This window comes from Diprion similis, chromosome 4 (assembly GCF_021155765.1).
Source record: "Diprion similis isolate iyDipSimi1 chromosome 4, iyDipSimi1.1, whole genome shotgun sequence".
Lineage (NCBI taxonomy): Eukaryota > Metazoa > Arthropoda > Insecta > Hymenoptera > Diprionidae > Diprion > Diprion similis.
In genome coordinates, this window is record NC_060108.1 from 23,447,780 (window position 1) to 23,474,849 (window position 27,070).

Below are 27,070 nucleotides of genomic sequence, written 5' to 3' on the forward strand. Positions count from 1 at the left end.
TTTCGTTTTTTTTTCTTTTTGTTTCGTTTCGTTTTTCATATAATAATAAATTTACACTGCATGTATTCACCGTGTATATACGTCGTTGTATATACATCGTAACATCTAAAATTTCTACAGACACATACTTATTATATTGTTGTATAACATCATACACGAATTATCATTATATATATTATAATATGTATATAACTGTATTTCATGTACGGGCTAACGTCAATCGATCAGTGAATTTGAAATTAAACGTTAATTAATATTCATGTTTATAATGACATGGATGTCTGATAATTAATGCGATAAAACGAGTACGTTGTGTCGAGTTTTTGTGATCGTTGTCAAGTTAGGAGTAAAATAGAAAAATGAACTAAAAAACAATAAACAATCGGGAAGAAATTAATTCGAAAAAACTCTCCATACACTACATATTGATATTGTATATAATGTCGAATCGATCTCATTGAGATTCAAATAAATAGTTAGCAATAATCATAGAATATATATATATAAATCTACCTAAACATAGCGCGTCCGGTGTACATAATATATTTACAGGTTTCTCTTCGCATTATAACGTCTACCGACACTGCTGCATACTCTTTAATTTACACAACCATAAAAACCCCATCCTCGTACTTTGAGTTTAACCGCTAGGCGCCCGTCACCCCATGGGAATTACCTGAAACAGAAATAAATCGCCCTGTTCTGATATAAATAAACAAAAATAAAAACACGAATTCACGATCAGGTTTTGGTCGTCAGAGGAATTTAGACGTTATACCTAATGCAGTCATAGTCGCACGGTTTATCGGGGATAGAATAGGAAACTTCAAATTACCCACTCTGATGGCAAAACTGGGGCTGCATAAGGGTCGGCGTCGACGGAGTCATCGGCGTCATCGGGCTACCTGGACTCTCGCTTCCGACGCTGCTGCTCTGGTAGGTTCCTTGGAGGTAAGCGCCTTGTACGCCCTGGACTACGTTCACGCCTCCGTAGAGATCACCGGGGTGATGCTGAAGCGGCGGTGAGTGGTGCACTATGGTTGCAAAAAGGAAAGAAGGATGTCAGAACTGGAAATAGCCTGGCAAAAACTTGCACAAGTCATCCTAAGCTTAAAGTATGTGACTTTTTCATTCCAGGGTTGTCTAATATGAACACGAGTTCTGAGTTATTCAAGATTTCGTGATTTTATCCGAACATCAATTACAGTGAAGACGTGACTTCAAGTTGAATCCAAACGACATCCGAACCTTAGACTCTCTCACAACGCAAAAGTCATGGAAAAAACAGTAAGCGGAAGAAGTTCATTCACTAACTTTGCGTTTTGACCTTTCCACTGCAGTGTTTCTTCTGCCGTGCTCTCGAATTTTGAAACCAGACTTGCGTGACTCTTTTGCTCAGCCCCGTGACATGGGCTATCCTTTCTAGATCCTGGCCATCAGGGTTACTGTCCAACTGAAAGTTCGCCTGAAGTACGGAGAGTTGTTCCTCGGTGAAGGTGGTCCGCACTCTCTTGGCCTTGTTCGCTTTTCCACCCTCCGAGTCCCCGTCTTCAGACGAGGAGGTGTTGTTGCCCTCGACTACGTCTAGGTAGTGCGCCTTGCAGAGCAGCCGCGCATCCAACAACGCAAATTGTTCCCCGGTTGAAAGCTGCCGCGAACAAGCATCGCACGCGAAACAGGCCAAGTGGTAGACTCGCTCTCTTGCTCTACGCACCCAGTCACCGGCTCCGACGCTTCGCCCGCACTTTGCACACTTTGCTCCAAATGCCCTGAAACATGAATTCCAAAGTGGTTATATATAGCGTTATGAAGTGATTTTTTTATGAAAAACTTTGGCAAAATCTAATAATTGACCAAGTAGTGTCTTAGTGAAATCTGGGACATGGTGGCTTCAAGGGATCCTTGGCTCTCCGATCATTGCCATTTGGTACAGCGTTATAAAGATCGACAATTATTTCTCTGCGGACGATTTAAACGTCCGAGACTCTCCCCCGTTTCACCCTGTTTCAATTTCTATTTCAATAGCAATATCGGAGGTTCGGTGTAGGCATGGGTTACAAGGGATATACCTGTGTAATAGTGAAAGAGCGGCATCTATAATAGGGCTGGCTGTCTTCGCAGGAAATAGAATTCCCTTGGCCGGGTAAAGGCTCATGCAGCAGGATTTAATTCCCCCGTGAGTTATAATGCCCATTACCAAAAAACAAATGAATAAATTAGGGCGGGGTTGTTTGGTAGCCGGACCCGAGGCCCCTGGAGATTTATGGATACGCGCCAGCTCTGCATCGGCGTTCCGTACCTGTGTATCCAGTGCCCGGTCGTACGTGTGCCGTATCCAAACAGCCCGAAGTGAACACCTTTGCTCGCCGCATAGGTAAACGCACGGCTGCTGCAGGCGCCACTATTTATGTAAATTCACAAATACTCCCAAGATACAAGCCAGATTAAGAACGTTCGGTAGGGCAGCATGCTCGAAGGCTCCTAGGCGTGCCTTGCTCCCGAAATTAGCATAACCAATACCTCGAGCATTGGGGCTGATGCCAAGCCTTCGGCCGAGCCACCTTTCGTGACTGGGCGTTGGTATCATCGGTCTAATTATTACCGAGTCATAGTTTATCATTCAGTCATATGGGCCTCGGTGCGATACCCTTCCGTAGGTAAAACTCATCGAGAGTCCTGATTTTCGTTGGTTTTCATTTTTGACTGCTCTTAGCGTAGAAACTTCCCTTTTCTGACTCAACGGACTATCGATAGAAAACCAGCGAGTGATGGCTCATTACGTCAGTTGGTGAATTATTGCGGCTACCAAGGTAGGAAGCTAATTTACACGTCAGATTGATCAGGATTAGAAGCCCGGTGTACGACAAAACGCTTTACTTGACGCATTCGGTAACTCATACGGCCGTGCATGTTCTATATGCATGACTGCTCTATGCTGTGAGATTACCTTTATCGATGTCCATAACTCTTAGCGCTATCTTGTTTACACGATCTTCGGGACACTTTGTTTTGCATAACGACATCTCGTTCCGGCAGCCTCAGTCGAGCAAAGTACAGGTATCCATGGATAACGTACGCGTCCCCATTTTTTCTACGATATTTCGTATCCATATTAAAGCGGTCGAGGCTAAAGTTTAACTTTAAAAAAAAAAAAAAAAAGAAAAAATCAGATTCATCCCGCTAATAAAGATATACAAAATAAACAAAACGATTTCGGTCAACTATGCACAAAAATCGCTTTAAAAGTTGAATTATACGTCTTGATGCTGTTCCCCAGACAAGCAAACTTCCAGTTCAGAAGATCAGAATGAAAAATTTTGAGAAAAGATACCTTGTTAACTGCAAAGTGGATGCACATACTATACATACGTACGGAAACACATACACACATACACCGAGTGGATGGAATATGGTCACAGTGATGTCTGCACGTAACGTAGGTATGGGTATACGTATTATGCATGACAAGCTATAGATGCTGTGTATTGTATGTATACGGCAGTGCCGGGAGTCTCAAGGTTCGAAACCCGCCCCCTGAGCATACGAGCGCAGTGCGAACACGGGCAAGTCACTGTCGACCGCAGTTACGAGGCAGATTCCTCGGTCGTTCGTATTATACCAAAGTCAGCTGACGTAGTACAAAGACAGAATTCATCCGGCACCACCTAGCTTTGGCCATATACCCTTTCCAATGAAAGCCTAGCGTACCCTGACAGAGTAGGTAAGCATAGCTTACGTGGAAACGAGACTGTTCGCTTCTTCGTGCATTTTTTCTCACGGAACAGACGAAAGTGAGCGAAAGAAACGTCTTCATCGTAAACATTAGAACTCGTTGAAGAGTCGGTTTGATCAATCGAATATCTGAATAAATAATCTCCGGGTTCCTTGGTTTGCCACTGCTGTAACTTTGTTCAGATCTTGCCAGAAAAGTTGTCTATAAGAATAAGTGCGGTTGATCGAAGATGGTGGATGACATGGCTTGGGTAATACCATGCAGTTACGCCGTTCACAAATACCTTGGAATCGGCTTGATCCGTGAGAATTCTGAATGGACTCGTACGGATTCCTATCATGGCTGCATCTGGAATTTTCGAACACGAGAATCCACGACGAAGAAACAGAAGTAACTCTTGCTTCGACCGCGAATGAATATGTCAGGAATGCGTGACATTCGATCCGGGTATTAGAGAAAGAAATCTGGCTGCCCAACTACCTTTGCATTGCGATTCCCTCCCTCCATCGATACAAACCCTGCTTTCCAACAGTATGCAAAAGAGGCATTCGCCCTCGCTCAGAGCTCGAGAGATTCGAATCGGATGTCGTGTATGAATTTGCGCTACATGCGATTCTGCAGTCATGCCCGAGGTCTCGTCGCGTGTACATCACTCCGTGCTGTCCGGGTACTACACGCGTGAGGGGGATCGGGTGAAGATGGGAAGTAGATTGGGAGGCTCGCCAATATCGTGTGTAATTGCCGCGCAACAGCACAAGCTAGAAGAAGTCTTTACGGCCAGCCGGGACTGTACCACATACATTAATCAACCCGAGGCCCTTGGCGATGACCACTTCGGATCTTCCTAAGATCCAGCTCCTCTCCTATACTTGGTACATCACGTATACCAGCTTATAACTTGCCGCTATAGACCTGTATGGTCCATTGCGTGCCACAGAACGGTCAGCTCGCCGTGGTCGTGAGAAGAAATCGTTGCGGAGGGTCCAGCTTTTCGACAGGAGTTACGAGCCTGATTTTCAGAATACATACGGAAGGGATGATTTGATCGGAACATTTGATCGGCCGAGCACATGGAGTAAATTCCCGTTTTTACTCCACTCCAGTGGCTACAGTGAAGTGTACGGCACCGTGTAAACTCTAAATTTTCGATAACTACGGGGACCTTTTCATTCAGTGAAAGAAGACCAGAACCTGCAGCAGAGATGAGGTCGAGAGGTGAGGCGAGTTGAGTGGATCTGGAATGCCGTGTGCGAGAGGGTGGTGAGCACGTATAAGTTGTACCCATACCATCTATATTTTGTTTCTGCCGCGTCACGTGTGCGACTTAATCCCACAGACAGGGCAAGTCACGGAGTAAAATCTTACCGCGCGAGAATATCTCGATGCATAAATATATGCGGGGAGGATGCCCGCAACAGGGAGCCAGATATCGGTTATGGAAGTGTCACGTGTCGCGGTGCCTAAGCTCGACAAATGATCAGCTGCGGCGATTCACTGTTCGGATGCAAGAGGCTCCCGCATGGTAGCGGGCAACTGTCTTCTTAAGTCGATCTTAAGTCAATCCCGATGGCCAAGACCGCGGGGAGTAGCTTCTCGAGTTTGGGGGTTGAACACCACCAGCCCCTTTGGCATGGAAGTTCATGGGGGGAAATGGTTCCTGAACTCACATGGCGTAGTCGTGCCTGCAGTAGAGCCGCATGCCTCGCAGAAAACAGGAGTGCTGATCGTGGAGAGGCCTGGCACAGGCGCAGCACCTGAGACAACGTGAGTGCCAAGTTCGCCCTCCCACGCAGAGGACCGTTCGCTCCCGGACCCGGTCGCCGCACCCTCCGCACTCCATTAGCCTGTCCATGTCCATGTCCATCGCGTCATTGTCGCTATTGTGGTTGTTGTTCGTGGTCGTCGTGTTGTTGTTGTTGTTGTTGTTGGCGGTGTTCTTCATGCTCAGACAGGACGTCGCGTCCGTTGATTCCGGGTCCGTTTCTATCTCCGTCTGAAACGATAAGACACATTTAGAAATCGGTGATCATGGCGTATTACAGACCGTGAAAAGTCGTCTCGAACATGGATAAGACATTTTTACATTACGATTGGCGGAGGGATGTTGGTGAAGGTATGATGCTATGGAGATGGGGGATCCTTAGGAGGAGGAGGTGAGAGACTGGATCCTTGACTTAATTGCCGTGTATCGATGTACAGTATATCCTGCATGAGCGGTCGATCGCCTGTCCAAAGAAAACAATGGGGTACCTCGCCTACGATCACCTTGATCCAATTAACGTAATTGAATTAAAAACGTGTGAAAAAACGGGGTAAAAGTAGTATTAATAATAATGAAAAATCTTTCACAATTAGCTTCGCTCTTGGACAGCGTAGAGTATAGAAAACCAGTTTAAGCGGCGGCACCGGTGCTATCAAGAGGCTCAAATCTCAATTAATAATAGGAAATAAAATGGAGAAAACGAATATAAGAAGAAGAAAAGAAAAAAAACAAGGTTGAAAAAAATCAATGACCAAAAAGGTGATAAATGATCTTTAGCGTCTGAGTTACACGTATCTACATATGCTTGCCAGTTTCACGCGTCTCTCAACACCGGGACTCACGCGTTTCACCATCCAAAGCGCAAGATTGTGATGCTCGTATTGAACAATAGATTCACAGGTTGATAGTTAGACACAATGCATGTTACGTGGTACAACATTTTGTTCAGATATTCATTCCATCGCACTTCAGAAGTATTGGAAAAGTTTTTCATCCAGTAACGCGAAGTGGAAAAAGTTGTAGCCACCAAATGGTAGTCAATCTGGTTGGAAATCGTGTCAATGAAATGGATTAGAGTTTGTGACACTAATTGCAATAACTTTAATAATTCGATATTTCACCGTGAAAATTTTTGGAAATAATAATTTTATTGATCGATGGGAAATTCTCATGATAATATTCTTTCAAAGATGGACGCCCGAGCGTTGTAATGTAGATCGTGTTCTTTGATTAATTAATTGCTGTATCGCATCGTGAGCATAGGTGGTATTGTTCGTCTCTGCGGGGAATCAATGAGTTAATTACCCAATTAAATCTCCTACCTTGAAGCCACGGTGATTTATAATCTACTTTTATGGTCCTATAACACCGGATACCCATACCTGCGTATAACCTCTTCATATTATACTCACGCGGCAATGTTATTCACCCGCGGTTTGAGGTCTGCAAGATTTGCAACATCGTTCCGCATCGTGGAAAGTAAATTATTACCAGTTTATGACGTCTCGTTGATGTTGCCATATAGGCGGACATATTTTCGTCCAGGGTGACTACCATTCTTCTTTTTCCAGTAGTGGATTGAATCTTGCACTTCGTATGTGGTTGTAAACGATTCCGGAGGTCGCGAAATTCATACCGCCGCGCCGTATAAAAGCTTCGCGGAACTTGCATGCAGGACAAAATGATAAATTGAGATTTTGTCTTGCTTGCAAATCGAAAGTGTACATGTTCGGAAAGTATTCCTACTGCATCTCCGCGTGACGCATTGATTCGAATATCTTCAGATCCGTCGGAGCGTTCTTCGATCCGGAATAATTTCCATTAACAACACAGCTAGTGAAACTTGAGAGAAAACCTACGGGATCACGCTTATTTTTCAATCGCAGGCTGCAAGCCGAGGGTCTTTCGATATGCACCTCTAACAGCGTTTAGGAATTATACTTTACGTCCGCTGTGGGTAATTTTTGACGTTATAATTACTCACTCGCCTCATAAGGCAATAATAATATCCCTAATAGGACAACCAATTGATTTATGATCCAAAGGAGGCGTTGAACTCGGCTTGATTTATGCGCCCGGCATATTGTGCAGCCTTACAGCATTCGTTTCGTCGACGATCTCGCTCTACACGCTCTTTCTCGATATTCCTCGATCCTGGGGCGAAAGTTGATCCATCCTGCAGGCATGGGCGCATGGCATCCACGAATCTCGGGCATCTAACGAACGATACCGGCTTTTGCGGCTCATAAGCATTCGGTTCAGCGCCGCGACGCTAGTCGGCACAAACTATTACGCGCCTGCATAGAAAGCCATAGATTTCGGGCCCCAATACCCGCGGCGTTTTTATGCCCTTTTTCAACTTTACGACTGCGGACAGCCGGGGAGTCCTAACAGAAAGGGTAATTTACTGCAGCCTGGAATGCGACCTTATACTTGTGCCTTCCTTCGCGTGGATTCTGTGCTTTCACCCCCGAGTGTCTCTTGCCCCATCCCCGTGGCACGCGTCCCCATGCGGTTTGTATTCGTGTTCGGAATGCAAACCGCCATTCGATTACGCGACGGTAGCTTTCGCGAAGAGGAGTTGGCAAAAAGTATGCTAATTTTTCACGCCTTTTCGACGTCCTGGTTCATAAGCTAGAGTACAAGCGAAAAACAGAATTTATGCTAATTCGACAGCTACGCACGTGCTGTTCAAAATGAAAATAAACCGTACCGACGGTTTTCAATTCGTACAAATATATCTGTCAACGCTATATTTAATCACGTTGAAACATAAAATTCATCGTTTAGCTAGTTTCAGAAAGTGGAGAAAAAATTCATGAACCGGTTAATAATTTCTTATCTGGTCTTCGCAACGGCGCAGACTCTCCGACGTGAATTATTGCGGCGCGATCTGTTGATGTGACGAGACGCGACGTTCTGCAATCAAGAATTATCACTCATCCCTACCAAACTCCGTTGACAACTACCGACGATGATCAATGCGGCTGGGCTACGCATATCGGGTCATAAATTATTGCCCGAAAGACGTATGGGTCTCATTCTCATATATTGTACCCCAAATTGTACATACCGCAATATCAGGAGAGGCGCATTCGACACCGTTACTTCGCCATCAATAAATCCTGGTCAGGATTGACTTTTTTCAAAAATCTTCAAGTGATTAAATCTTCTTTCTGGCGTTGGTTGAACGGCGTCAACGTCATACTGTCGCATTGCTGACTTTTCGAATAGACGTTGACTTCGTGCCAAAGTTATTTGCATGACTGATGAACTTCGGGGAAAAACTTCCAACTTATAGATAAGAACTATTGCTGATGTTCACTGTTTCGAATTATCAGTTAAACGACGAGTTTTCAAACAAATCGGAGGCAAGATATTCGACGCTAGAAGACTTCTTGCAGACGAGTCTGAGGACAACGAGAATTGGTACAGACTCATTGGAATTGAAAGCTGGTTTATAACTTCAGTTTTTCCCAGAGGGCACGCCGGCGATAGTCTGACGAAGAAGGTCATCCGTTTGGTGCGGTTGAAGGAGCGGGTCCGTGGTGTGAAAAAAGCAATCAGCAGGTAATAAATAAGAGTAATAGATGCGATAATTTATTTTGCTCATACGCGATGGACTGACAAAGTGAGAAATGTCGGGGTCAAGCGAGGTGCGATGCGATCAGTGCAGAGCTATCTCCTGACTACCGTCGATCGAAATGCAGTGAAAACGAAGGAGACGATATTACAGCTGCCGCGGGAGTGGGTGAAAAATAATGAATGAAAGGCGGGGACGCCTCCCATTTTTTCCAAGACGGACAACGCCGCCCCGAGGACCCATCCATACGTATCCCGGTTGTGGTGTGGTGATTGACTTCCTGGCGAACGTTGGTTACTGGAACAACGTTCCGTTACCTCGTCGTCCGCACACATCCCAATCATCTCATAGCCACGCACACCGATTCACGAGCTTCTTGTCAAGCCACCGCCTCTCCGGTGTTTGAAAGACGAAATATGCCTTCGAATAAGGTTCGCTTTCCTTGATAAAGTGGCCGATTAATCTCACCGGCAACGAGCCGTTGATGAGTTTCTGTCGTCCGAGAAAAGCCGCATATCTTCCTCGTACTCGGCCCTGCAGGCCTCGAAAAACCGAGTCCTTTTCTTCGCCTGCATGCTTTGTACGTTACACGTTTACCGCCTGGATTCCATTTCGAATTTACGTTTCATATCGGAACTGCAGATGCATTTATGCCCGCAAGGTTTCATGCTAATAGCTATGACGGAACGACTGCGGCGATGCACATGCAGCTATTATCGCACGCGATAAATTAAATTTCCAATATATGCGTGTGTCAATTCTGTCTCTGTTGAGCTGCAGCTGCCGCCATTTCTGGGAGGGTGCGTTTTATCGTATGTCTCATTAATTCATGCCGATTATTATTCTGGTTGAAGACACGCGCGCGAAACTTGATGTCTACATCGAATACAATTGCGGACGGTATGTGAATAGCGATGTTTTTTCTTGTTTACTTTTCTTTTTAATCTTCAATGAATATGAAACGAGCTTCTGTGATTTGAGAAATGTTACATCCATGTATTATATTCGATTTCATCCAAGAAACGGCGAGTTGCTTATAAATGCGGTTCCATTAATTCAGTACTTTCGTAATTGGAGATATTTTTAATAATATACTGATTCTGACTGCAATTTATCGAGGCTTGGTCAATAAAGACAAGAAACCAAGGCAGCACGTGTTAATTATTATATTCAACGTGAGTTGCTGCCGTGTTTAGCAAGCTTCCATTGTAATTTTACGTTTTAATCCGTACCGACGGTTTCATTGAATTTCCGTCGACAGAAACGAATTGGAAAATTTTACGATCATTAAGGAGGTGCGCTATTACTGAAATTCTCTTTCCTCAACGATTCAACTTCGATACTTTGCAAATTTCCGGGCGCGATGAATGAAGCTGACGCATTTAGTGTAACTAATGAAAAATCGCTTACAAATCACTGCGGGATTCCGGATCCCCCTTTGAATGAATTTTTCGCGAACCACTGGAATGCATTTTACGACAGATAAGTTCACCGAGAAATTCGATAATCTAGCGCCAGTTCCGATCGCGAGCTGATCAACCTTCCAGGACAATCTAAGTATCGGTAAACCGCGTCCGAATGACCTCATGGAATAAAACTTTCAACCAAAGAGAAATTCGTCAAAGCGAAGGACAAATGATCGGAACCTTCGCGTTGCGGTCGAGGCAAAACTCGTGCAAAACAGCAGCACTCCACCATCGCGCTGCCAAATTAACAAATCCACAACCGGACTTACCTTCATCGTGAAATCCAACAATTTCCGTTCGACTGCTTCGGAGCAAGGTAACGAATAGAAATGTCGAAATAGCGCATGCAGTCTCGGTGACGTCCGTTTCTCCAAAAACCAGGCTAACGTATCTGAATCAACGCGTCGTCACAAACCAAATTTCATCCAACACTCACGTATGAATATATATATATATATATATACATTAACGATCTAACACGTGTTCAGTCCTCCTTCGCACCACATAACGTCATCTCGTTTCACCGCACGCGGTTCGCTTCCGCAAAAATCGCGATCGTATTCAGGTGGCGGCGGCGCGATTCTGGATCCCGCGAAGCCGCCCGTTCATCGCCGAAGATGCGCGGACGCGAAGAAGATGGCCTTCGGTACCGGAAGACGGGCGTTTCGGTCGGCTTTCCGACGTTGCTCTGAGCGAGGCTCGGCTAAGACTGCTATTCCGGATAATTCCCTGGCCGTATCCCGACCCCCACCACGCGCATCGGCTCCTGGACCGAACCCGGGCGAGATGCAGGTCCACCATAGGGAACGCCGCGGTGCTCTCGCACCCGGGGAAGGCGGGGGACGGGATTGAAAACGGAAAATCGGGTCTTTTGACGCCCCGCCTCCTCGACCGCCTCCGTTCTCCGGGCACCCGGAGGCAGTCCTCTGCCGAGCTGTGAGCTCCTGTGCACACACGACGTTCGTTACATCGACGCCCCTCGTCCCGGCGCTTAAGTTTTGTCTTCCCTGTCTGCAGCCGTCATGCGAAGAATTCCTTTTCGCAACCGGAAGACGCTCCGGTTTTTTACGCCGATGCTCAACGGCCCGTTTGCACCCCCCGCTCGCTTGGCGCAGGGTGCAGAGATATTGTCACGGAAATATTTTGGAAATTCCGTTACGTGTACGTCATGCCAATTTAACTGCGTACGTAGTTCACAGAACTAAAGGCCTTGATAGTGCGGCATCATAAAAAAAAGGTTGGGCCAAGGTTCGTTAGCGAGAATCATTTGCGATAATAGGGCTTAATTTGTGTAGGAATTTTTAGAATTGTATCAATTTGAGATTGAAGAATCTAGCAATATTAATGATCTCAAGATAACGAAATGCGCATTGATTAACTGGGATTGAAGGAGAGTTGTGGCTGATAATTTTCAGAGCTGAGGTATAAGCGATAATTTCAAAGGAAATTATTCAACATTATTATATCTATACGTTTCTTATTAAGTAGGTGGGATTTCGGAACACCTGGGAATTTGCGTATAGATCGAATGTATGAAGAGATAGAAATGTAATTAACGTATCGATACGGATTAGTACAATGCATAATTTGTATTGATGATAATGCGCGCGTAATATTGTCACTTTATTATATTTATTCAAACTATAATCTATTTAGCAAAGGTATAATGATTATATATAGTACATATGGATAATGATTCATCATTCAGTACTGTCATACTTTGCACAGTTATGTTTGCACAATTTATAGAGACATGTGAGTATGTATTCGATTAAACGTACAAGATACAGCTGGTAGTCTGGTACCGATGATACATACATTAAGCAAGTTTTCCGATTCTTCCGAAACATTACTTCCACGATTTTCACAATATTGTCATATTATCACATGAATCTTTAATTGATCCGCGGTGCTCGATTATTCGCATAATTAGTAGATACCGTAACTTTTGGAGCCAATTAAAAATCGATGTAATCCAAACAGTGTGTATATTGTATACATCGTGAGACTTCGTAATGTTTGGAAATTACTCTTTAAATAAATTAATATAATATAATTTCAATGAAATGTTACAAGGATCTTCGTATACCTACCTGATATGTGAGTTATACAATAATTGTACGAAGAATTTTAAATAATTTCTGAAAAAGCTTTAGTCTGTGTATCAAACGCTATAAAAGTTTGACTCTATGCATGAAACGAAAAATGAAATGTTGAACGATAACGAATGAGCTTTTATACGCGATTACCAATATTCCCAAGGTATAATACGCGGGTGAGGCAGAAAGCCTGCTCGAAAACGTGACAACCCGCAGTCTGATATAAATATTTCGAACTTTATAGGCGATAGTAAATAAAATAAATTAAGGAAATAGCCGGGGACCAGAAGTGGAGGTTCTAATATCCCGCACCACGTGTCCCGGAGTCCCGAATATCATTTGGTAATAAAAGATTCGATGCGGCATCGGCATCGGCGTCGGCGGAGGATGAGGACGCGCATCCCATGAACGACTTCTTCGTACCCCGCAAGAAAATCCCCTGACATAAGGCCACTTTCTGTCCGATCGTCACAAAGGTTAGACTTAGTTTACGTCCGTGTCTTCTACGCATATATTACCCCGATCCGAGCCCACAAAACGCCACTCGCTTCCTCTCTCTCTCTCTCTCTCTCTCTCTCTCTCTCTGGAGTTTCTCTGGTCTCACTGGCTGTGCACACATCGTCTCTTGGAGGCGTGTCAATTTTATCCGTTTTACCACTCTCATCCCGCATCCCCCGCACCGGAGTAGCTGCAGTGTACACCCGGGTATAAGAGAAAGGGCAGCGCCGGACAAAAGGTGGAGAATTTTTATGATAAAATAGCAAAGAGGAGGAAATAAAGGCCCCTCTATCCACACGGCCTCCACGCTCATCTTCTCACACAATATACCTACAAACACACACACTCTCACTAACTCGCAAGTATACTATAGTGTTTTATTTCTGTTTGGATGAGTTTGGGCCTGCAGCTTTGCGAGGGCGTCGGCGGGCACCTGTTTGTATTTCGACTCTGCCAGAGCATAAATCATCCCCAAAACGGGACTTAGGCCCTCTGCGTTCTCCGCTCGGGAACACCATTTCGGACCGGCAAAACCCTCGACTACGCCACTACAGCCTCCCTGATCAATGGAACCGTGCAGCCTTGCTTTACGCTAATGTAACCTACAGTTCCAATAAATATGGATTTTTCACCCAGTGGTGTCGGCCACTTTTTAAAATTTTTCTTTATCCAAAGGCCAAGGCGTAGGATATACACGGTAATCAAAGTCTACTTATATATTGAATGCGAAATTTCGTTGAAACGAGACTTTTCAAGTGTCACAAGATAAAGGTCTGCAGGTTCGTAGAGAAATCTTTACCTGCGAAGGGATTCGGCGGTTTCTGAAATGTTTGTTTGCTACAATATTTCTTTGTCAGGTCTCACAATCAAGAGGAGAACCGATCGGACGAATTAATTGCATCAATTGAAAAAAGGGTGAACTAAAGTGAGTTTCGGAAGATCTAAATTCTGATCGTAGAGATCTAGTTTATTTTTGCTTGATAAAAAAATAATCCTGCATTTCAGAAAATAGGTGAGTGCAACGTGACTCGTCAATCGACATTTTCCGGATTGGCCAAAAACAAATCCTTTACCCTTCCCATTCGGAGGCGATTTCATCCAGTGATGAGCCTAAAAATTCAGAGGGGTGCGAACAAGTGGCGGCCCGGGTAAGTCGAATAGCTGAGGCCAAAGGTCATTTAGCCGAAAGTTTTACCGGACTTCGAGTCTAAAGGAGGGAGGTCGAAACTTATGGTTAGGTACTTCTTACGAGACAGCATCTGCCGTGGTTCACCGCAGGAGGTACGGCCGACTTTGCCACGGAGAGGAGTTTGTGACCGAGGTACGAAAGTTCGTGAGCTTCACACCTTGCTTCCCCTGTGCGCATCGGGTAGATTACACTCTTGTTCGGAGACTAGGGTTGATTCTCGGTGCAGGATCAGCCCCCTAACTCTCAGGAATATCATTCCTCAGGTTCGAGTTCCTCGACCTCGTGTAAGAGGAGTGAAATGAGAAAAAAATAAACAACAAGAAAGAAGCAAAACAAAAAACGCGTCAATTGTATCTATATCGAGGTGGAGTCTTTGCTGCTTGTCAATTTTTACCGGAAACTATCTCCCGTTGTTCGAACTCGAGAGATCAGCAACGATTCCTCTTTGAATGAGAGAACATTGAAAAGACACTTCAAAAATTGAAAGTCCCTCTGATCGTGCAACTGTCATCAAATGCATCCTGATTTTTCTCGCCAACTATGGAAGAGACAAAAAAATGGCAACGGACTTGACGCCACTCTTTCAACGTCACGATGGTATAGCTGCACTATCAAGAACCAATCGGCTCTAACCAATCGCCATTTTTTTTCTCGTTCAATTGAACTCGTCGCATTAAGTGTTGGGAAGTGAAAAGAAACTTTCCGTCTACCGCCTTAGACAAGACCCAAGAAGGGACTCACGGCTCGTAGGGCCGGTGGAAACATCGTTACGAAAACAAATGTCGACTCATACGTAACCAATTGTTGGAGGTCTTGCGCGGGCCCCGAGTACGGTCCCAGCAGCTGTGGGGGTTCCCCTGGTGCCTGACTGCCGCCATTAGTAACGCTTACCAAGTATAATGCGAGAAAAATGGGAGTCGAATTATTCTGGTGGACATATAACTGGACAAAGAGGTGCGGGGGACCTCGACCCACTCTAGACACTTTCGGACATATCGGTTCCGGCCCAAACCGCTCCGGGGTTTCCGAACTGCATGCGTCTTCTCGCTGCTGCAAGATGTCCGTTTAGGATACAAATTGGTTCGCCGACTCGTGGATGGATTTCGAGAAAAAAGACAAGTTCAACCCTTGTTTTTGCTATCTTCTTCGGAATTAACGAACTATCGGAGTCATTTGGATTTTTTTTTTTTTATCTTTCTATAAAACATGGCAATTATACCTGTGTAATTCTGTCTAGTATCGATGTAGATTTAATACAGTACGTTTCACAGATTGAGACGCCGAGTGTAAATTCGCGGATTAAAAATTGGCCCATTTTTTCCCCACCTTCGGAGGCACCGGCGTTTGGCTTTTTTCCTTTGCTTTCTGTTTTCTTAATTCTTCCACTCCCCTTCGGAGCGTCGTAAGCGAATATTAGATGACACGGTTCATTGATATGATAATGAGAGTTAACCTGCTCGCGTATACGAGTTTACAAGAGACTTTTCCTCCTCCTCCTCCTTCAAAGTCCGTCTCTATCTCTGTCGGTGTCGCGGGGCCCGCCGTGAATAAAAAAAACGAGGGAAGAAGGAAACAAAAATGAGGTGGAAAAAAAAGTGAAAAGAACAAGAAGAACTTAAGAACCTCGTCCTGCAACGGAAATTTATGTATTTCTTCGCACTGGCGCGGTGCACGGTCGTCCATTTTTATTGTTGACGCCCGAATATTCTATAAAAGAATACAAATTTGAGAAAGCAGCGTGACATGTCACTCGATCGCGTTTCTCCTCTATAATACCCACTCGGTCTAGTCGCCTGCTGTGCAAACACGGAGCCTTCGGAAACTGAATATTTCAACAGTTTTACTTTTCACTCGTTTTTTCCATTTTCTTTTCGCCCTCTTCTTTTTTTTTATGCACTCTTCCTCTTCTTTTTCAAAAATTTTATCCACTCCGTTGCTACCATTATTATTATTATTACTATTATTATTATTATTATTACTACTACTACTACCACCTTCAACGTATGTATGCTCTTTGCTCTTTCGTCTATCCACCTGTGCATAGGGCCGTTTGCCAACGTTTCTGGACTCTATAAATGACTATATATAAGGTATGTGTATACGTATATATACACCTACCTGCCTGAGTTCTCAGCCCACTCACAGCAGCACGCGTCTCGCATCCGTTCTGCGTACACACAGTCATGTCTACACACATATTATTTGTAAATATGTATGTAACGAAATAATTTATAGGTATACATATTGTCAAGCTTTTCCTCACAAGCGGCTCATCTTCTTTTCGAAATTGTTAGTATGTGCAAGATCTACGACTTTGTCGCGAACCACTGAAAATTTTTCTACTCCATGCGTCAAAGGTGATTAGATTTGGAATAATATTCTAATTATTGATTTTGTTGCAAATTTTTATTTAATCTTTATTTATATACATTAACTGATTTCACTATATTGTACATTTTATTTTTAGAGGGTCGAAGAATTTCCATAACAGATAATCCTGCTCCACCAATTAGAGGACCGAGTTTCTACGTGTTTTGTGACCTGTAACTGTGCAGCATGTATGTACAATGGACGAACAATTCGTTATACGCCGTTTGCACAGAGCGACTTAGCCGTAGCGATAATACAGTTGTTCCTTATTTGCCGTCGATATTACACGGTGAATTCACGCCGGTACACAACTGGGGAGCAAATAATCCCCGGATACTACTTACTCGTGTTCGGATAGACTGCCGTTGACATATGAACTCCCGCCTATGCCAACCTGGTGCACAAATGCAGCGGGTTCGCTAATCAAAGCTGGAGCGAGGGTTTGTCTCGAGCTGGAAAAGCGCAAGTGTAGGTGATGATCTTATAGCTTCGTGCGCACATCTGTCAGTAATTTATATACCTTATATACGAGTGACGTTCGATCGACGGATTTCAACTTGAGGAACGAAGCAGCGAAGTGCCAAGTGTGCGAAGTTGAGAAGTCCATGCAGGGTGTCTTTAACACCGCTGTAGGAAGACGTATACAGGGTTTGGACGATAACGAGCGGATTTGCAATCACGGCTACATTGTGCGATCCTGCTGTTAGCTAACTTCGAGAGGGATGATGAAACTCTCCCCGAGACTCCAGGCTAGGCTGGAGATCACAGAGTTCCGGAAACTCCGGGAGGGAGGGACGGCCTTCGAGAGCTTCCCTGCCTCGCAGATACTGATATTACCGAAGTAGGTACCTACTACTTACTTACATCTTCTCCATGTATGCTTGCGTCAGTATCAAACTGCTCTGTTTCGAATCCGTCGAGCCTCAAGCCCCCGGTGCGCGGAAAATGAAAGCCAGGAACAATCGTCAGTCCCTTTCATCCAGCCCTCGTTTTTTCGAGCATCAAGTTTTTAAATTGTACGATTTCACGGATTTTCAGAAACTTTGCTTGTCGTGTAATTTAAATAATTTCATCATCGAAGTATTTTCAAACCGTTTTCAATTTAATTTCGAAGAGTTCTCAGCCTTCAACAATTCAACAGTTACGAATTCCATCTTGTTTCTTATTTTTATTATACTGACGCATATACCAGCACACACATTCACGTCAAAAGTAAAGTAAGTCTGTGACGATGGAATGTGCGCTTCAAATGAATCGGGGATAGCTGCTGTCGCATTTCGGACGCAGGGTTAACCCTCTGCGGGAATCTCTTGTTCGATCTGTTTTTATAGGCAAGGCTATTGCACCGATATAAAAGCCATACGTGCCTGACTCGAGTGCGCCGTTTTAATGTTTTCCTTGAAAATTCCTCCCTCCTATACAGACTCCACGCACTCCTGCAGCCCGTGCTAGAAGAGCAGTCCGAGATTTTCTCGGGCTTAACTCTTGCCCCCGGTACTTGTGTGGCCGAGGAATCTCGATTAGCTGGCGATCGGAATGTGCAGGTTTTATAGGCATGTATAACAAACACATGAACTCGACGAAGTTGAGAGAAGTTTGATTTCTGCTTGATACACGTATAAAAAATATTCAGATTTATCATTATTCCGTTAATCAATTATGAGTGTTAAAATTCTGAATGATTCCAACTTTTGAATGAAGTTTCAAAAGAATTCGAGCGATTGCAACGGTTCAAAGTTTCGGAGTAAATAAATTTTCTCCGGGATAAAAAACTGGCTGATTAAACGGGGGTAAAAAATTTCCCGCCCCCACGTCCGAGCATAAAAGTCACACGGAAGGGACGAGTCGAGGCGTACTAAACCGAAAGAAAGAATAATCGGATTACCGTTTCACTGGGCAAAACTAATCGACGGAGGCAACCGCACAGAAGGAGGCATCGGGCACCCCGCCGTGTCGACAGCAGGGCGTTTATACATTAGGTTACCACGACTGCATCAAGGCCCACGGGGCCCGAATTATTGCACGCTGGTTCCTCGTCTACGTGGACGTAGCTGCATAGCGTATCTTGGGGATCCTCGCGATACGAAGAGGGCCGCAGTAAGAGGCTGCAGGAATAGTTGCGACGCCTAGACCTAGACTCACTCTATTCGGGCCTGTCGCGTGCCGGCAACTAGTTCCGGCGCAATGCGTCCCGGCGCCACGCGTCGCGCATTACGCAACGGCTGCACCTCGGGGATGCCGGACCCCAGAATTCAGGAACGACTGGGTCCCACGCCGATACTTCAACTGTGAATGCGACGCCGGGATTACGGTTTCGAGATCTTATCAGGGTGGTAACCGCCCACTCGCGGGCCTCTTCAAAGAGGTCAAAGCGCTAAAATTTGGGGAGAACTTTGACCCAGCCGTAGGTTCAGGTGGAGGATTTACAGACTACCGCAGGAATCGAGGGCTGCGGACGGAAGTCGTGGGAACAGGTTGTTTCGCCGATTGCAATGAGCTTTGTGTTTTCCTAATGCTGACCGAAACGCTAGCGATACGCTTGGATTTATTCTTTCAGACTATAATTTTTTTTTTATTTGATTGTTTTTATACAAGTTTTATTACACTTGATCGTTTACGAAGACCTCCCGTATCAAAAGCTCCGCTTGATAATGGAATCTTCTATAATTTACATTTCTTTATTCACATATCAGGTATGTAACTATAAGTATAGCAGTAATTTTTCACTTACATATGTGTATCCGTAGTATAAAAACGTTGATAATATCAATAATATAATCATAAAACGTGAGAACGTGATTCGCGATGATTAATCTGCAAATTTTTTACGGACTAAATAAGATAGTGACAAAAAATGAAATATCACAGCAAACCTTGGGACCAAGGGATCCAGAAAAAGTTCTGGGAAGTATAATATAAGGACGTCTCGCAGTCCCTGGGAGCAGCCCATAGCTGCATGCACAAGATGGAAGTGGTGAATTTGTATTTAAAAATATGCACCGGAATGGATGCAGTTTCCATGTCGTGGCCTTTCAGTGGTACCCATAAATATGATAAGGCGGTTGAAGATAGGTGCGAGGCTCTTGGGGCCCCGAGTCTCCCCGTTCTCGATTTAACACCGAACCGAGACCGCTTAATTACTGACCACAAGAGTCCTGATCGTACGTATAGAGCCTGAAATTAGGAGGCAGAAGTCTAGCTGCTGCATTCAGAGATCGATAAACTCGTCGAAAAATGGAATTATAAAACCCGCGCTCCTGCTTCTGTCGTCAGGCCAACTAGCGGCAGAAGAGGAATTGATATTTTTTGATCGGATTAAATTAGACGCGTTACTGATACGATGTATTATAGATGTACGGATAAATCCAGGTATTTTTTCACCTACAAATCACTACATTAGTGAATTTCTTCAGTTATTTATTAAATGCTTCTGATCATCAAGCGGAAAAAAGTTTTCTTTTGTTGAAATTAATCAGATTAGCGAGATAAAAAATACAGGGTAAGAATAAATCGAGAACAACACGTCACAGAGATATGCGGTATTTATGTTTCATGAATGATATGATCGATATTTAATAAAATTTAGAGAAATCAGAGAGATTATCACCGTAGACTTATGAGGGTGAAAATTTATTTCAAGAAGTTTTGTCATAATTTCACGTGATTCCGGTTAAAATAAATTTGTATAATCGATGCCGCTCATACATAATGCGATGACAGTAGGTATTTGGAATATTTTTTCTTCGTGCAGTCACGAAAAGTCAAAAGTGACGGAATTTCTATAAGTTTTCATCTTAATATTCAAATCCTAAAGAATTTTTCCCTTACGAATTTTGGTTTATAAACAAATGATTACTTTTCTGCAATATTTAAAAAGATACTTTAAAGAATATTTTTCAATGTCAAACATCACGTCTCCGTTTCCTCATTTTTGCATCCCGTTTCTGCTCGCACACAAATCCATGCATACGTGCGTAGGTGAAACGGTATAGACGAGCACCTGCACCCCGAGTAAAGTAAAATGGATGCCGAGAGGGAGTCGCGTTGATCGATAAGAGCGTCGGGACGCTGGGCGTGTCTCCGTCGCAACGCCCGCGGATTGCAGCGCAGCGACGTCGTAGTTTCCCGGAAATCTCGCGTCCCCTGTTTTTCGCAAACGGAAGTTTGCACGCGGAACACGCCGCGGAAACAAAAAGTTGCACGAATCCCACGAATGCCAAAATGGGTGCAGGTCGAAGGAATTAAGGGTCGGGGGATGATTCGGGGACCTTTTGTCAGTTTCGCACTTACACCATCAGCGGATATATTCTAGTTTTCGTCGACTAGATCGGACGGTGGAAAGCGGCCGAAGTGGCATAACGAGATTAGGCGGGTCTCTTGGCGGATGAACGACTTTCAGCAAGGCCAGCGCAAACCGAAATCCAATTTAATCTTAGCACTAATTGGATGACGCCTACGGTTACACGCCAAATTACCCGGGACAGTTCCTCTTCATTCTGGGTCCACCGGGGCAGGACCAACCTTATGATGTCCCGGACCCCGGGGTCCCGCTTGTAATTAGTTTGCTACTGAGGATCTGCCTACTTCGTTTCACAGTGAAACACTCCGCACTGCAGGAGAATTACACCCAAGAGTAACGCAAAATCGCGCTGATGTCTGATGGATTTCGTGCGGAGGTTCATCCAGTCATCTTCGTTCATTTCGTTTCGCAGTTTTTTTTTCTTTTTTTTCTTTATTTTTTTTTTTTCATAGTCTCACTTGGATCTTTTTTTGACTAGAAATCGTTGCGTCACCAGAAGCGATGGCCGAGCTAGTTGCCGTGTCGAATGCGGCTGACCCAGCCAGTGATCCTTATATCGTGATATATCGATTTATTGATTACCACCGATCATAACTCAACGCGAGGGCCTGCAAAGACGCCGATTTAAATGATATTCAGGCTATCCTTTTTATGTTATACCGTGCATAAAATTCTTACTTTCTTAATTCAAAAGTATGCGTGAAGTATGAACAGTTTTTGAACTGATTCTACACCCAAGCCGATGGTACATGTTTTATAAAGTTTTTCAATTGATTAACACTCCAGTATATAACCATAACGTATCGAATTTCAATCTCAAGTTTAGTTTTCAGACTTATAAACATGGTGCTTGAAATTTTTTCATACAGAAGGAACAAAGTGAGATTGAAAAAGGTTCTGCCAGTGGGGGACAGCCGTTACTGAAGCGCGGAGGCTGTCTCGTAGACGGAAATAAACTTTTAACATCAGTAACAAACGAATTTCAATCGGAATTGTATAGCACTTCAATTTACGATTACGCGTAAAAATTGAATTCCAAAATTGATGTGTAAAAATTAATCGTGTCTAATTTTTCGTGAATATTCTTGCAGCTGCAAGCTATGAAGGAAGCCTACACACGTGTGTCTTTACGCTTTACAATCCATATATACACGTTGTAAGGCGCATACGTCATACTTTCGTAGAGAATGTGCGTTACATTCAGGTATAGATGAGGCGAGTTTGGTAGGAAGAGAGGGTGGCAGGGGAGGGAAGAAGCAAGCGGGCGTGAAAGCTTGACGCCTGAATTAATTAGGTCTGTGAAGCGACGGCATGGCACGAGGTATGTGTCCATGCCTTTGCATAGATAGATACAGTGTAAGCCGCATGGCACAACATGTGCAGGAAACGTACGGGTAGCTGCACCTTGTGTAAGGCATCACCTAGTGCTAGTCGCGTGCATAGACACCGTCTCTAGGTATAGGTTGTAGGACTTGTAGGTAGGTATGTGTTTGTGAACGTTTGTCGGCGGCTTGAACTGGCTCAAAGTTCTCTTTGGAGTTGGAATGCTGCGTCAGTACAACGCGATTGTATTTCTCCGCCTGCAGGAGATGCTTCACTCTCAACGTGTATCGTTGATGGTACGTGGAAAATTCACACCCTCAAATCTTGCCTAGATCGATGTTGCTCGTGGATTTTGGACAGGATGATTCTTTTTTCTGGTGTGAAAATATCAAGGCGCGGTTTTTACTTACAATTCGTTATCGAATATTGAAAAATAACGCGTTAAACGCAAAGTCGCAAAAATCAATTCCTAGCTTTTGCATACAGACGGCAATTTCGCCGAGTCGATTAGAATTTTGTGCCAACGTCGTCGTCGTCGTCGAGCTTTTCTTCTGACAATTGAACAAAATATGCACCCCCACGAAATGGGGTGCAGCGGAAGGCGCAAACCCGTAATTTTACCGCAGCGGAACAATTCCGCTTGATCGCACGTTACGTTCGACGTAATTTTTTTCGCCAACCTTACACGCTGCAGTAGTGTGCGAATTGTAAATTATGTAGACGAAATTTACGCCTACGACGCGATCAAGTACAGACCTGAAAATTTAAACGTATGGGGTTCGGATCCGCTCAAGAGTTCACATGTAACCGTATACCTGCAGGGTTCCAACAATACGCCTAGGGGCGTTCTATTGACGCGTATGAAACGTTAGTTTTTCATTTTTAAACGGTGGGTGTGTCGCAGCGTCACGCGCCCGAATCTCCTCAACCCCTTCATAGATAATACAATTAATTCTCAGCCTCGAAGAAGAGAGAGTTGAAAAAAGAGAAAACTCCTCCTTCGGTGAGTACTGTTCCAATTTGATGGTAAAAAGTTATAGACCAAATGATGGACTAAGAAGAAAAGAAAGGCAGTTCTATTATGTAGAAATACAACTTTCACTCCGATAAATCATGAGCAATAAACGTAACGCAATTGAAATACAAAAAAGTCGATAGTGCATGATCGGAAATTCATTGGCCTTTAGAAGGTGTGCAAAAATTGACTAGATTCATCCCTAAAATTTTTTAAATTCCAATATCCGTATATCAAATCGGAGAACAAAAAAACAAAAAAATAATAAAAAAAAATCGAGGAGAAGATGATACATGACCGATACATTGAAAATCGTGGAAAAATGTTGCAGGATTTGAGACGGCGACAAAGACGCGGACAGATATATACGAGTAGGTATACCTACTGCACCTAAGAGAGAAAGCGAGAAACTGGTATTTTATTTTCTGTGGTTACATTCAGATTTCCCTTGTCGTCGTGTTCAGCGATCTGTTAACAATAGAATTATCAATCAAGTGAGCTTCCCTCGGTCGTCCTGCAGGGGTGGCTGGCTCCTCGCGCCCCTGCCAGCAGCATTACTCGGTCCACTTGCCAGCAGCCCTCACCCCTGGAGCTGAGGGCCCCCAATTCGGTACCCGAGACTCCGATTCTCCTCCAGCCCCCCAGTTAATCCTATTATTACCCACTGTGACTGACTGGGTATAGAGTCCGTGCCCTTTTTCCACCGGGTCTATGGGTGGTGGGTGTATATTTATTTATAGAGCCTTCTCCTAAATCGTATAGGTACACTTCTTTGAACGAAAAATAAGAAATACAAGCACTGCGTCACGCGTACGTGGGGCATGCTCGTTTGTTTATTTATATATCGAACCCGGAAATGGATTACGTTGGTTTGCAACTGTTTCGCCGGTGTGTTACAAGTTCACTTAATGATCGATGTAGGTATAGACATAGTAAAAAAAAAAGGTCATTGTCTTTTAGGTACAGAGAACTAGTATTTTATTAAGGGGGTGCCCTGGTTGATTTTGACGTTCACGTACATAACTTGAGTTTAACGGCCCCATTATACACACAATTCTGAACAAAAATACTGTAATAAATTTTCATTTGATGCAACAATGAATAAATGGCACGAAAATTACGAAATGGTAATACTAAATTCGTAGTTTTCGTGCCATTTCTTTATTTCTGCATCAAATAAAAATAAATTGGAGTCTTTTTGTTCAAAATAGTGTATAGAATGGGGCTGTTGAGCCCTTTCTTGCGTTTAAAATACATGGACTTTGACATCTGAAGATATGTACGACAACGTTAAACTCGATCAGGACACCCCTTAAAAATCTACAAGTCTTTGATACGTTCCTTGCGATGTTTCTTGGATTGCAAACTTTAACAGATACTTACATCACGTCTGTTACGTTTATGTTACAGAAAATATCCAAATAATTGGATGAACAACTTCATGGACCGAGTTCAACGTTGAAAATAGTGTTATTCACTAACATGGACGGCGGCAAACGGACAACTGCAGAAGGGAAATAGTACGCGAAAAGATACGAAGAGTTATCCTGACCCCGAGGTGATTCCCGACGCGTGTCCCGGGGGACAAAATACCTACCCATCATGGCCCTGGAGATCTACCAATTCAGAATTATTCATGAAAACAATTAGCGGAATATAAAAGCGCCCTTTCGTAAAGGTTCAATCGATTGTGAATATCGCTAATGAGGGGGGGAGGCGGAAGGCTGCCCGTCTAGCCTCGGGCTCTTTTATCTCATATCTTGTATCTTTTATTACCTTCCGCAAGGCGTATACTCTCGCCTTTCTTTTAACCCGGCTCACCTCTAACATCACCACAGGTTTAATTTGCGGTTGAAACGCTTGGTTTGACGGGAAGGAAGTAAAGAAAATAAGTATTAATATTACCGGAGAGGCTGAAAGGAACCGCGGGGGAGAAAGAAAAACTCTTTTTATATTCTTCTCAGCTCGCTTTTCGCTTCAATTTGCGTCCGAGTGAGTGGCCCACTTCTTGATATCTCCAAGCAATCTTCCATCTTCCTTGTTTTGTTGTTCCATTCGTTATTCGTTCCGATGCGAATTGCTCGCTCCTCGCATCGCACTCATTACCAGAAAAGACAGACACACAGACTGTCTTTTTCCCCTGTTTTGTGATATACTCAGGGCGCCAATTATGGGCAGGATCCGGTGATATCGACGGGGTGTTGAGTATCCTCGGAAATGGTATACAAGCACATAATAACAACCGACGTTTGATTTGACATGTGTCTGAACCGTGACCTGGCGCGAACCCCTGTGACCAGAAAGCACCGCGGGGTGCAGGATGATTAGCAAAATGGCTAATGTATAATCCTAATACCCCTCGGGAGCCCCTGCATGTCTATGTCGAACAAGTGCAGTTTGATTTGCTGAACGTACAGTTCACTTCTTGCAAGGCCCGAGTTCTTTGACGCCATCTCTTTATGCTAACGTAAGTTCGATTAAATCTCCGACAAGTACTGATAGTATAATCTCAAGCTAAATCGTATAGCTGAAAGTTTACATTGTTAAGAGTATCTGTTCAAATTAAAAAAATCGGAAACGAAGAAGAAATGGCGTTATGATCACTTAGGTGGAATCTTTCTTCTACATTGATTCATTATATTCGATGACGATGATGACTGAAATTTTTATTATCCGCATTTAAACCGTCTGCCGTCTGTCGACGATCTTGCAACGAAGTTCCAGGCTTCATTTACAGATGTAACTGTTAATCCTCTCACAGTTGCGATCCCCCCGAGCGTAAATGGCGCTGTGTGCCGAGTATGAGGCGTATAGGTGCTAATCCCGTAAAAATGTAAATTTTCACAACCCCATATATGTATATACACGTGCATGCACATGCCAGGGTGCGAAATTCGTATGTATACTTATGTACACAGACCTGGATACATGTGCAGATGTGCAACGGGTTAACAAACGAACTAGGTGGGTGCAACTGTAGGTATACTACCCTTTGACAAAAGATTACACTCATAATAAGATGAGATACGTGTCGATGTAGTAACCGTTTAATCGCGAGGTGAATTTCACTGGCAGATGGAACGATTCTTCGGTCCAGAGTATATATACGGTCTTGGAAAGGTTAAGCACGATGCCAAGCCATCTGTAGTTGGACGCTCATCGATTGCACGCTTTGACCCTTCATGGGAAACGGGATCATCGCGGATGAGCCGTGAAGTTCCAAGAACCAAAATCTACCTTGGGTGGCTCTTCATACCTGACAGCATCGCGTGAGGTGCGACGAACTGCGCGCATTGCGCTCAAGTCGAGTCGACCTGTAAGATGTGTTACACGTAGCGGTCAAGACGTGCGTTACATACATACCTGCAAAGGTGAACGCGTATCTTGAATCGTTGATTATTGACGCGTCGTAAGATTAATACGTCCGCGTTATGCCGCCGCAAAGGTGTGCGTGCTTAACAGTCACAGTCCCTGGAGCCACACACGACACGGAGATCCTTCGTGCTGCAGGCTGCATGCGAGCTGGTGGATGGCTGGACGACGTCGGTCCCAGGAGAGTCTCGGGAGAGTCGAGAGTCACCTGCGGGTTGCGGTGCCCACACGGTCACCGAGTCATTTTCTCATCGGGACGACTACGCGAGGATGACTAGGCACCTATAATACCCCTACACCCAAGCAGACGACGACCGCCGCCTTTGCCGCTGCATATATGAAACGAATAATACAAATATC

The 27,070-nt window shown here is 44.1% G+C and overlaps 1 protein-coding gene across 5 annotated transcripts; it reads right to left on the reverse strand.

Moving 5' to 3' along the window:
- Positions 1-33: 33 nt before the first annotated feature.
- On the reverse strand, positions 34-10,978 carry LOC124405709 (LIM/homeobox protein Awh-like). Of its 5 annotated transcripts, none has more exons than XM_046880838.1 (5): positions 10,814-10,978; positions 5,401-5,726; positions 1,315-1,769; positions 840-1,034; positions 34-676 (listed from the first exon to the last, which is right to left on the reverse strand). In XM_046880838.1, the coding sequence occupies exons 1-5, from the start codon at positions 10,817-10,819 to the stop codon at positions 648-650; spliced, it is 1,011 nt and encodes a 336-aa protein (XP_046736794.1). In that variant the 5' UTR covers positions 10,820-10,978; the 3' UTR covers positions 34-647. The 5 variants fall into 5 exon arrangements, with proteins under 5 accessions (XP_046736794.1, XP_046736791.1, XP_046736795.1 ...); XM_046880835.1 differs by having other exon boundaries at positions 34-697; XM_046880839.1 differs by having other exon boundaries at positions 836-1,034.
- Positions 10,979-27,070: the final 16,092 nt, after the last annotated feature.

What these genes read in the sequence shown, in the direction of transcription:
- LOC124405709 (XM_046880834.1), bottom strand. An exon ending in TGCAGGCACGACTACGCCAT is followed by an intron (nt 1,770 to 5,400) that starts GTGAGTTCAGGA and finishes TTCATGTTTCAG; the next exon opens with GGCATTTGGAGCAAAGTGTG. An exon ending in TGGAAAGGTCAAAACGCAAA is followed by an intron (nt 1,035 to 1,314) that starts GTTAGTGAATGA and finishes TTGCAACCATAG; the next exon opens with TGCACCACTCACCGCCGCTT.